This window comes from Hevea brasiliensis, chromosome 8 (assembly GCF_030052815.1).
Source record: "Hevea brasiliensis isolate MT/VB/25A 57/8 chromosome 8, ASM3005281v1, whole genome shotgun sequence".
In the NCBI taxonomy this organism is placed as follows: domain Eukaryota; kingdom Viridiplantae; phylum Streptophyta; class Magnoliopsida; order Malpighiales; family Euphorbiaceae; genus Hevea; species Hevea brasiliensis.
The window spans coordinates 20,506,204-20,519,428 of record NC_079500.1 but is presented as its reverse complement, the minus strand read 5'-3'; the positions used below and the strand labels follow the sequence as shown (position 1 = coordinate 20,519,428).

The 13,225-nt window shown below is 30.3% G+C and overlaps 1 protein-coding gene across 1 annotated transcript in view; it reads left to right on the top strand.

The window, feature by feature from the left end:
* The window catches only part of LOC131182093 (uncharacterized), a 28,271-nt gene continuing 15,046 nt past the window's right edge, over positions 1-13,225 (top strand). The window contains exons 1-2 of the mRNA XM_058150734.1: positions 1-235; positions 590-704. Coding sequence (XP_058006717.1) covers positions 1-235; positions 590-704 — 350 coding nt within the window. The remainder of the gene's footprint in view (positions 236-589; positions 705-13,225) is intronic.

Sequence of the window (13,225 nt, the reverse complement as noted above, 5' to 3'; positions counted from 1 at the left end):
ATGATTCCTTCCCCTCTAATAAAGCAGCATCAACATTACATTTTTTTTTCCTCCCCACTGCACGGTGGGCCTTTGCCAACACAGTCTGGGACTATGGTCCTCTCTGAATGGAGGTGTCATGGCCAAGCTTTCTCTAACAACTTCCCGCTCACCAGCATTGTCAGAGCACCAGAGAAATTTCATGGGAAGAAAGCACTTTACCTTGCCAGAGATGAAGGCTACAGTTGCACCAAAGGTTCCAAGCCACCACACTTACTTTGACCACAATATGCTCTACTTCTTATCTCAACAAATGGAAAAAAGAAAAAAATAACGAAAAACAGTTCAAATAAGCCCTGAACTATTTGTGGGGTCATATTAGCCCAAATAAACTTTAAACTCTCCATTTTAGGCTAAATTAATCTAATTTCTATTAGAAATTAGGCATGTGAATTACACGCTTAATAAAAGAGAGTTAATATGAGTTTTTTAATAATAAAATAATGGTGTAGGGAGAGGGAGAAAAAATAAATAGATAATGAGCTCAAACTTCTCAAAAATTCCAAGATTTTTGACATTTTGAAACGTGGGATTTTCAATTCTCATTCAGAATGGTGGAAGAGCCAGAGAAAACTTGCTCAAGCATTGCATAACCATCGGCGGTTTAACCAGCTCTTGGTGGAGACTAGCAAAGACATGGTGGAGAAAGGGCTACCCCTTGACATGTAGTTGAACGAGGACTAGTGCTGGACATGCAAGATTTGTTTCAAAGGTTCACATTTGATATCGCAAGCGTATTGGTTTTAGAACCATATGGTAACATGCCATAGAAAACCACCTTGGACTTAATGCTGCACATGTAGTTCTGCAGGATGTTAAAAACCATTAGCTTGAAGTATACAAAATTGAAGCTCTAAAGTTTCTCAGATATACATTTCATGTTATTTGAGTACTGCGTTTTGATGAACTATTTGGGGGACACTCACCCCTCCAATCCTTTATTTGGATTCACTGCATCAACATTTTATTTGTTATCGATGGACAAATCATCTTAGCCAGCAATTTGCGCGTAAACGTGACATGGAAGAACATGTTCGTGGGCCATTTTCAGCTGCTCTACAACTCTAATATTTAACTGTCTTGATCTAATTAGGGACAAATTATTGAAGATAATTAAATTAGTTATTTTGTTGAAAAAGAAACACAATTATTTATACTCCTGTTTTTAGCTTTCATTTCTTTTTTCTTCCCGCCTCTATTTTGCTGTGTTTTCTCCTACCATAACAAAGTAAGCTTGCAATTTTTTTATTTAACACTTGTCATGCCATGTAAATTTGTGTGTCAATCCATCACAGTTAGAGGACTCGCATAGACCCATTAGCTATAACAAAAAGATTTCCAGAATGCCACCTTGAAACTAATTTTCATCCAACTTTTTGAGATTGGTAAGCCCAACCTGTTGAAGTATGATGCTAAATATTCACGTAGAATAAGTGATGGCGAAGTGGATAACTTTAGCATCTGCAATAATTTGCTTGGCTTTGTCGCCCATGATTGCTCCAGCTATGCATTCTTCTCATTGTCAATATAAAATGTCTCTGTTATTGCTTTAAATCCTACTAAATGCACCGTTATTCCAAGTGTGAACCAATTTCATTGTGAAGGAAGAATTACATACTCCTAGAACACCTAATAAAACTTCTTACTTTCCTGCTAAACAAACTAATTTTTATAAAAAAATAATAAAAAAAAATTTAAATTACAAATATGAGTCTATTAGTTTCATAAAACTTATTTATACTTTCAATAAATTATAACAATTATCAATATTTTATTTTATAAAATGATTATAAGAAAAATTAATATATTTATAATATTATAAAATACAATAATTAATATAAAAGAGCTAAATTTTAACTTAACAAAGAAAGATAATGAGTTTGTAAACAAGCTAACTCATGAGACGAGTGTTATTGAACATTGGTTAAACTTGTTTATTAAACAAGTTTAAAATTAGAATTAAAGTCGACTTGTCAAGAAAATAAGTCGAGTTGAGCCTCAAGTAATTCATGAGCGATTAGCTTATTTACACCACAATATAGAGTCGCTTCATTGAGTAGCGACCAATTGAGTGAGATTCTCTAATTGTGTATATATTAATCTAAATTTGATATATTTTTTTTATTATTATTTTATATTGTTTAATTTATTATGTATATTTAACAATAAAATTAAATTTTAATAGTTCATCAAATAATAGTTATTATTAAAATAAGATTTATTCTGAACAAATAAAAATAATAATATAATTAAATATTATTAAATTCATTAATACTTTTTTTTAATTGAATAATAAAATTCAATGAATTAAAAATAATTATATTTTTAATAAAATTTGTAACTTATAAAATAATCAATTAAAAATGATAAAGATGCAAATGCAAATAAAAATAAAATTTATTGATAAAATAAAAATTAAATTGAGAGACCACTTTATTGATAAGATAAAATTTAAGTAAAGTAATTGTTTAAACTAAAAATAAAATTAAGATTATTTTGATTGGTTAATTTATAGTTAACAGTAATTTGAACTAAATTTAAATGAGAAGACCATTTTGTTGTTAAAATAAAATTTAATAAATATAACTATCTTCAATTAAAATAGCATTGAATGATAATTTTTGCAAAAAATAAAATTGATTTGTAATTTATATATATATATTTAATTTATCTTAATAAATACAATTATTACTGTTATATAATATCAATGATTTTATGATAAAAAAATAATAATATAAAATAAATCTTTAAGTATGTTAGTATAATATCCTTTGCATATATATTTTGGCATTATCTAAATTTTAGATTCTATTTTGATGTTGAATTCTTATTCAGTGATTCTAATTCATCCTGAGCTTATGAATATCAACTGAGTTGGGTAATGTGATTCTCTTAGCAGGATTCGTTGTTTTCCGAGCACTTATTGGTACTCATAAATCACAATTGCACACAGTTGGGCTGCGGTCTAGAAAGGACAAAAAATGGACACAGCCGGCTACAGAGCCTGTGTGGCATTGAAGCTTAGTGTTAAAAAAAAGTAATCATTTTAAATTTTATTGAAAAAAGAACTTTAAAAAATAATTTGAAAAAATTATTAAATTGCATTAGATTGGAGGATTTAAATTTAAATTTAAAATTTGTATATTTAAAAATATTTTATTTAATTAATAAAAATAATTTTCATAAAAGTACTCAAACATTATGACATTATATAGAATTAACACATTTAATTATACTAAGATGAATTTAAAATAATAAAATAAAAATAATTATTTTAAATCTTTAATTTTTAAACTTATTATGAATATATTAAATTTTAATAAATTTAAATTTATTTTTATTTATAATATTCAAATAATATATTTAATCCAAATTTAAATTCATAGATCAATTCACTTAATTCCAATATAAAACTATATTATTTTAAAAATTTTATGATAAAAATATATTAAATTTCTTTTTAAATTAATTTTTAATATTTTTAAATAATATATTTAAAAAAATTAATAATAATAATTCTAATAATAATATAAAAAGAACCATAATAAAAGAAAAGAAAAAAAAATGTAAAGACTAAAGAGGACTTCAGGAAAAGTAAAAGGTTGATCTCCACTAAAGTAATAATAATAATAATAATAATTTGGGATTTTTTATTAAAGGGTGTAATAAAAATAAATATATATATAAAAAAAATAAGTTTAAATTTAATTACAAAAGTGAGGATGAGATGTTAATAATAATATAAATATATATATAAAAAAATAAATTTAAATTTAAGTATAAAAATAAAAGTGAGATGTTAATTATAATACTATTTTAAATTTTGAATGTTATAAATTTTAAATAAAATAAAAAAATATTGAATGCTATTTATTTATAGTAGCAGTGAGCTTTTATTTTAATTTTTTAATTATTTTATTTTATATTTTAAATAAAATATAAATATTATTTTAATAAATAATATTTTAATAATTAATATTATATATTATAATATTTTATTATAAAAAATTATTTTTTAATTTAAAATTAAATTAAATTTTAATTAAATAAAAAAATTAAAATATAAAATGTTATTATAATAATATTAAATTTTATTTTTTTATTATAATAATATTTTGTAATAATTTACTTAGTGGAAAATCATGGACAAAGAGGCGTGGCATCCACTCAAACTACCTCTATTATTGGTAAAAAAAGGGTCCACAAATTATCATAAAGCTAAGGAAATATTAATGCAAGTCAAAAAAAAAAGGGGAAAATAATAACAAGAGGACAAAGGGATCAATTATTGACTGACTTGCGTCTTCAGTTATTGACTGACTCGTTTAGCTCCATTCTTTTCTACCTATCCCTATCGAAAATTCAATTATTTATTTTGATGGCCTATTGTGGTTTGATTTAATGAATTTTTCATATATAGATCAAATTTATTATAAATTTAATATATAAAATATATATATAATTTATTTATTAAATATATAAATTAAATAAATTTTATATATTTATATATTAATTTTATAATAAATTAAATTTAAAATAAAAATTTTTCTAAATTGAAAGTCCATAAAAAATATATAAATTTGATAAGTATCAGATATTCAAATGATATAAGACTTTTTTCTATAGCAATTCATATTCGCGGATCATAAACGAGTTGTGTCAATCTATATGTATAACACAAAAATGACTAACCCAACGCAATTCATTCAACTAATTATGTCAAAATGCTAAATATTAACATTAATATATTTATGACATAAATTACATGATACAACCTGTATAACTCATTTAATTATTGAATTATTTTGTGTTATATAACACATATTATACGTTTAACCTATTTTAATAAATGAATATATGACACCACATTAATAATAGATATATTATGTGCTATATGACATGACATTATATGATTATATGTTTAATCTATTTCAACATGTGTAACCTATTTCTTTGATGTTGGGTTTATTGGATTTATCTGAATTTCGTATGTTAACTACTGAATTGGATATATCTGAATCTGCTTTGTTAACTGAGGACTGTCATAGGCTTCTTCTACAAGGAAATTTACTTTCCTTGAATTGGGTTCCAAGACAAGTTAACGCTGTGGCACATGGATTGACTAGCAAAGAGAAAAAAAAGTGAAATAAAATTTCCTTGAATTGGGTTCCAAGACAAGTTAACGCGGTGGCACATGGATTGACTAGCAAAGAGAAAAAAAACTGAAATAAAATTTCCTTGAATTGGGTTCCAAGACAAGTTAACACGGTGGCACATGGATTGACTAGGAAAGAGAAAAAAAACTAAAATAAAATTTCCTTGAATTGAGTTTCAAGACAAGTTAACGCGGTGGCACATGGATTGACTAGCAAAGAGAAAAAAAACTGAAATAAAATTTCCTTGAATTGGGTTTCAAGACAAGTTAATGCGGTGGCACATGGATTGAAAAACTGAAATAAAATTTCCTTGAATTGGGTTCCAAGACAAGTTAACGCGGTGGCACATGGATTGACTAGGAAAGAGAAAAAAAAACTGAAATAAAATTTCCTTGAATTGGGTTCCAAGACAAGTTAACGCGGTGGCACATGGATTGACTAGGAAAGAGAAAAAAAACTGAAATAAAATTTCCTTGAATTGAGTTCCATGACAAGTTAACGCGGTGGCACATGGATTGACTAGCAAAGAGAAAAAAAACTGAAATAAAATTTCCTTAAATTGGGTTCCAAGACAAGTTAATGCGGTGGCACATGGATTGAAAGACAAGTTAACGCGGCGACACATGGATTGACTAGCAAAGAGAAAAAAAAAAACTGAAATAATTAAGGTAAACTGAGAAATAATTAAAGTTTCTTTAACTTGTTAGTTTTAAGGATAGGTTAAAAATTAATTTAGCTTTCTTTTATGTTGGGTTCAATATTAATTTAGTTTTCTTTAATGTTGGTGCTAAAAATATTTTAATTTTACTGAGCTTATTCTTTAAGGGCCAATTAAATATTTTAAAAGAATAGATTCAATTTAGCTTTCTTTTATGTTGGGTTCAATATTAATTTAGTTTTCTTTAATGTTGATGCTAAAAATATTTTAATTTTACTGAGCTTATTCTTTAAGGGCCAATTAAATATTTTAAAAGAATAGATTCAATTTAGCTTTCTTTTATGTTGGGTTCAATATTAATTTAGTTTTCTTTAATGTTGGTGCTAAAAATATTTTCATTTTACTGAGCTTATTCTTTAAGGGCCAATTAAATATTTTAAAAGAATAGATTCATGAAGGGATTAAAAAAATAATTTTGAGGAAGTCATTTAAACATAAAATAAATGTATATAGAGTAATTTTTCAAGACCACAAACGAGGTACCGCCCTGATTTACAATTTTAAATAAAAACTCATAATTAAAATATCACAAATGAAGAACAATTCATTGAAACAGCATACCCATCATTGGGTCTCCGTAAAGACATTCTTTCCTTTAACAAAATTATATCATCAATATTTTTCAAATATTTCTTTTTATTTTTCCTTTCTCAATTCAAGTGTCGCAGGAAAGCTCAAAAATCATAATTCATATGCATATATTTTAATTCATACATAGAAAGCATTCTTTTATAAATTCTATATTCAATCATATTTGTTTCGAATTAAATTTTTTTCGAAATTAATTCACAACTTTTTTATTATGTTCAATTGGTAAAATTTTTAACAAAAAAATAAAATATTGTTTTTTAAAGGTTTTTAATAATAAATATTAATTTTCATATTTTTTGTCACGACCTAACCTATGGGCCGGACCGACACTAGGACCTAGGCCAGCCTAAAGCCTACGAGGCTCGTAGTAAGTCTAACTATTCTTCAATCCAACTCTAAGGCCCATTTGGGCCCAATTTTAAGAATTCAACCGGACAGAGTCCGATCATAAAATGCACCATTCAATGGGAAGCTTTTGACTCTACCGACCTGTAAACACAATATATAATAAATTGGGGAGTTCAGCTCACCCTCCACATAATCAAAATGTCATAACTCAAATAGGAGCTCAGTTCCCTTATCTAATCCCATCATGCATACAGCTAATAATTTTACAGGTCCAACATAATTTTTATAATACAGGCCCAAAATAAAAATAAGTGCTTCTAACCCATGCGGAGTCTAAAATTTAACTCAATTGTACAAAATATATTAAATACTATTAATAGACCTGCGAAGAAGAAGAGCAGGTTAGCCACAACAAATAATCCTCCTGTAGCTTAAAAAAAATAGATGAACAGGAGTGATCGTTCAACTCAGAGAGTAAAATACCAATTTTAATCATAATCTCTATAACTATCTAAAGCTAATGCACCCTGTGGAGTGAAATGCAATATCGTCATAATTTTCATATCATAACAGCAAAAAGGCAATTTGGAGCACTCACACACCCATCACTGTCAAGCAATACATATATGGGAGCTGATCCCCTATACAGCCCTCTTAATTCAACCTCTGCCAGCGAGTGTCTCTCAAGCTGGACTTTTGCTTAATAAACCAAATGCGGGGGCCAGCGAGTGTCTCTCAAGCCGTGCCTACCCCAACTTATTCATAAAGGACCGGGTCCCAGCGAGTGTCTCTCAAGCCATGTCTACCCGTCCTATCAATATCCAATACAATACCACACGCACGCCACGCACACACACTGCTCCAAATTACCACAAACAACATCCATGGCATTTCAACAATTATGAATGCAATATAAAACGTGCCTAGTGTTTAACCACATAGATACATATTTATAAGTGATGCATGGGCATGCTTGAACACATAATAATATCGAAATTACAATTAAAATTAATATTTTACTCACAAACTTGAACCGAGGTCAATGCGGTGACTGGGCGGAGGAGGAAGGCTGTCCCGGCTCACCTGAAAATTTCATTGCAATTATTTAATATATTTGACTCAATACAAGTTTAGAAAAGATCAAAGACACCCTAAGTTGTGCTGAAAATCCGGCAGAGTCTTCCCTATACCTATGACCTACCCAACCTACAAAATAGTTCAAATAACACTTCTAAACTCAACTCATATCTCATCATCATTATATGGCCCCTCCTGGGCCCTCCAAATTAAGCAATAATCACAACATCAGACAACTCAATTATAAGACTTTAAAACTAATATTTTTCAAAAACTATCCAAACTAACTTTAAAAATTCTATAAACTTGCCCCGAGGTCCTTAACAATATTATAAGGCTATTGCAATAGGAATCGTAATTTTCTTATCATCTACAAATATTTTATAAATTTTATTCTAACCTAGTACAAGGCAAAAATTGAGTAATATAGAGTTCGAGTTTACTTATGTCAAATCTGACAACTGGAACGCATCCAGAACGTCTGAAAACGGTGGGGTAGCCTATAATCTTGATCCGGTTCTGAAATGGTTCCAGCAGCTTATCTGCTCAGCCCGAAATTGCAGATTCGGGTGACGATTGAATTTCCATGAAATGAAAATACATACGCGAAGTCCACAATACCAGGGTTAAAATAAAAAAAATATATATATATATATATATATATAAAATAATTATTTGAAAATTAGGAATGTTACATTCTTCCCCCCTTATAGAAAATTCGTCCTAGAATTTTACACAAAGCAGAACAATGACACATAATTGCATATCAAACTTATGAGTACTTGCTGCGCATATCCTGCTCTAACTTCCAAGTGCATTTCTCCATAGATTAGCTCCTCCATAGGACTAACCATATGGATTTGCCTTGATCAAAGTTATCTCATCTGATAGTCTACTATGGCTACTAGTTGCTCCTCAAATATCAAATTCTCATTTAACTCCACTGTGTCTGGTCGCAGCACATGAGAAGGATCGGGAACTTACTTTCTAAGTATGAAAATGTGAAATACTGTGTGGACATGAGAAAGGTTTGGTGACAACTCTAACTGATAGGCAACTGCTCCCACTCTGTCCATGATCTTAAAAGGTCCTATATAACGGAGTGCCAATTTGCCTTTTCTTTCCAAATCTCATAACCCTTTTCATAGGAGAAACCTTTACTTGTCCTATGACCTCAATGGTCAATACCTATAAATCTTCTCACTCCCATGATACTTCAAATTTTCAATCTCTTTTGTGTCATTACTAAGGTCCTTAGACCAGCTCCTATCCATCTTATGTAACTAGTTATGTAAAGCTCCATCCAAGTGTCAAGCATACCCTACACCACTTATCAATATTGGAAAGTGAACTGGGTCTCTTCTCTTATAGGACAAATGTATTTGCATTCCCCGATAACCCAGTTAATGCAACTTTATCGTTTCCCACTCCTTCTCTGGAATGGAAATATCTAGACTTCTTCCTAAAGCTTCTTAGTATGTGGCTTACTTCTGACACATTGGCACTTAGATCGAGGCTCTACTACTCTTTTAATCTATCATTTCATAATAACTTGTTTCAAATATCTCTTAGTGTGTTCCTAACATACCTATTCCTTCTTATCCTCATCATTATAACTAGCTTTACAGAGCTTTCTTCCTGTCCTTTAGATCTTATCCACTTTCTTTTCCTATTTCTGCTATCGTTGATATCTTTTCAACATATTGTGCTTATTCCTTAATCTTAGTCCTATCTCACCCTTACACCTTTTCCTTCAAGGATGTCTATCCCATCATCAACTTTAACTTTTTTTTTTTTTTATTTCTTAGTCTTATCTTGATTACTAGTTCCATTACTTCGAGAATTCTAACTTTACGATTGACTCCTACCAGCACATTCTTCATATTACGTAACACTTATAATTAACCGTAAAAAATTCTTTTTGTATCCCCTTTCCCAACTTACCTATCAGAACATTATCATTCCTTACCAGCCTTAGTAAGAAATTGCTCATCCTAGATGGATAGGAGCCCCAGAAATTATAAGTTCCATCTGAACTAACACGGTTGTGGGAAATATGTGCCATGCCTTAATTCTGAACAAGATAATTCACGTGTTCATTCTCCTTAATATAATCACATATACTGCCCTTAGCTTTCCAAACTTCAGCCTCAACTTTTCCATTAGCAACAATTTCATTCGTTGTAACTCATTAGCAAATAGCACTTCCTCCAGCTTATAGTTCAAAAGGGTTGTAAGCCCTAGTAACTAGCTCGATTTTACTCCTGTCACCTCTCTGATCATTCTTTAATACTTGACATTAGGTACACCATTATCGTCATTTTCGCCTCAATAGATTAGATATGTACTAACGCCATCAAATTTTCAATTAATTGGGTCACTTTGACATGACCTCTCTTCTTAACGTAATCTCCTAGAATCGAAACACGAGCCAATTTGAAAAGAAAGAGAAATGTTCTCCCACCATTTATGGTATACCATTGTTTGATAAACAAGATTTAGCTCATACCCCTTAGTCTCCCTTTTTAGTTTCATTATTTCTTTGTAATTATTGTGCGTTATTATAAGATATCAGTTGTATCTACCATTTGTTATACTATTGTCCTTCCTGACATATCATCTTAGAATTTACTATTTCCTTTTTACTCTCCATTTATCTTCCATATTTATAATTATTTGTCCAATGCTCCTTATACTTAGTTATATTCTAGAAGATAAAAGTACTCACAGATTCTTTCAGATCTACTCAAATCTTACCAACAATCACTCCTCTAATCCATGTACTTCTCAATATCTTATAATTACACCTACACCTATCTTGTCCTATTCTGACCGTTATTAGCGTTCTGCTACATAGTATCATACTATTATTTATTTATTTATTTATTTATTCATTATTACTCCTTTTTTTTTACATAATTATTCTATCGATTACACTAAAAATATATGTCTAACTCTAAATTTTGACTCTAGGTCTCACCACTCTAAATTTTAATATCAAGCCTCTGTGACATTATCCCTCATCTTGCATATTTATATCCCTTATGTTGACTTTTATCCAACTTACTCCTACTGATCTTGCTTCTTTATCTGACAATACAATTCAAGTTACCACAGCACGCTCAACAGTTACTACCTACTTTGGTCGCACACCTCACCTAATTTCCATTATATTGTCAAAAACCAAAAGGGTTCTTATGTCATTGCCCCATTATCCTACCTTGGGGGTAGAAAATAGATAAGGTCTAATCCATATCCTGTAACTCTAAGCTCTAGGCTCAAGCTCCTAACACTATATCAATTATGACCTGCTCTAAGTCCTGTACTTCTGGGTTCTATAACTTAACAATGTTCTTCCTAATGCCATCCTTTTCTACACTCTCTATCCCTTTTTTTTTTTTGTTTATCTCGTTTACCCTTCCTAGAACCACATTCACCTCCTCAGTATTTTGGCTCTATTCTTCCTAATCTTATCCTAAGTTGTTTTTCCAGTTTATTCTTTAGCCAACTCTTTTTATCTTACCCAAATCAGAACTTTCACTCTTCCATTCTTTAGCTCTATTTTCTTTTTGAACCTGATTGTCATATCAGAAACTTATACCTTTCCACTATCCCTACCAAGTCATCTATGCCTCAATGTTACTCAGAATTGATCCTCTAGCTAGCCTAGCTAGACTTCTACTGGCATTCAGGCTATCTCTCCTACTGCATTTGAACCGCATTCCATCTCTCTCTCTCTCTCTCTCTCTCTCTCTCTCTCTCTCTCTCTCTCTCTCTCTCTCTCTCTATATATATATATATATATATATATATATATATATATGTATGTATACACATATTCTATGATTTATCGATGCTAACTTTTGTCCTTTTTCTTTTACTTTATTTGGAGTATACTTTAGTATTAAGCATTAAGAAGCTAAGGATGAACTTAGGGAATAGCAGTCATACTTCTCCCGCGTGATCTCTATTCTTACCCTTTTGGACCACATACTACCCCCTATTACCTTAGGGAGGGGCTCTGTAGCAACTCTAATTTTTCATATCCATTTAATTAGCTGAAACCTAAAATACTACGTATCTAAACACGTCATTCAATTTAAAGGCTTACATATATCTTGATCTTACATCTTATAATTCCTACATGGAACTTGTACCCTCTCCAGAATACCTGAGCTAACAACTCTCTATCTCACGCTATAATTCCATCTGGGACACTAATCCATAAGTCATCATTATCAGTAATAACCTTCGATCCCTTCTAAAAAGATAGGACTATACCCTAACTTACTGTAACACCCTCCCTGTAGCAACTCCGTACATTCTACTGTTCCGGTGACCGGTGTCGGTCCGGACAGCTAGAACATCTGGAAAAAAATATTTAAACTAAAGTGAGGAACCATAATTAACTCAAATATTAATGAGAAAAATATAGTAAAAATTTTAGAAATAAAATACAACCAAGTTAAACGAGCCGGTGCCCTAGCAATGGGTAACCCAGTGGGAAGTTGCGGTCCTCGCAACTAGGAGCCCTAGACCCTGGAGAAAATTCATAAAATAATTTTTGGGACTCCAGAGAAGAGTCATTGAGAGTTTTATGGCATTAGAATGCCAAGAAAATGCTTAAAAAAATTTTTCAATCGGTACAGATAATTTTGGTTTGTTAAGCCAAATAGAGGGCATTTTGGTCATTTCGTCTTCATAGATGATTTTTGGCCGACTTGTCCAGTTAAGTAAATAATTATTACGATATAAAATGTGAATAAATATTGCTAAAAATTAAATTGAAAATGAGAAGAGAAGAAAAGAAAATGAAAGAAAATGCTAATTATGACATCATATGATGTCATTAAACACTTACCCACCAATCCCCATTAGATAACCACTTAATTAACTAATAAAAGAGGATAAATGAGACTAAAAATTGGAAAAGCAATCTGCTCCTTTCTTCCTCAACATTCCAGCCGTAACCCATTTTCCCCAACCCAACCTCCATGAAAGGTTAAGGTAAGCTTGGAACCACCCACCAAATCACCTTGAAACCACTACCTTGCTTCACAAAAAAGTGATCTTGCATCTTGAACAACCTCTAGCCAGAAAAAAGAAGAAGAAAGAAGGAAGTTTTGGAGACTTGGAATAGTTAGCAAAAGAGGTTAGTGTCCAAATCTTTGATTCTTTCCTTTAAATTTTTGTTAGAATGCAAATTTGAGCTAGGATATGTGTAAGTTCATTAAAGATAAACATGTTAAGGTGTTACCCTATTTTTTGCAGCCATGGATTTGTTGTGGTCTTGATG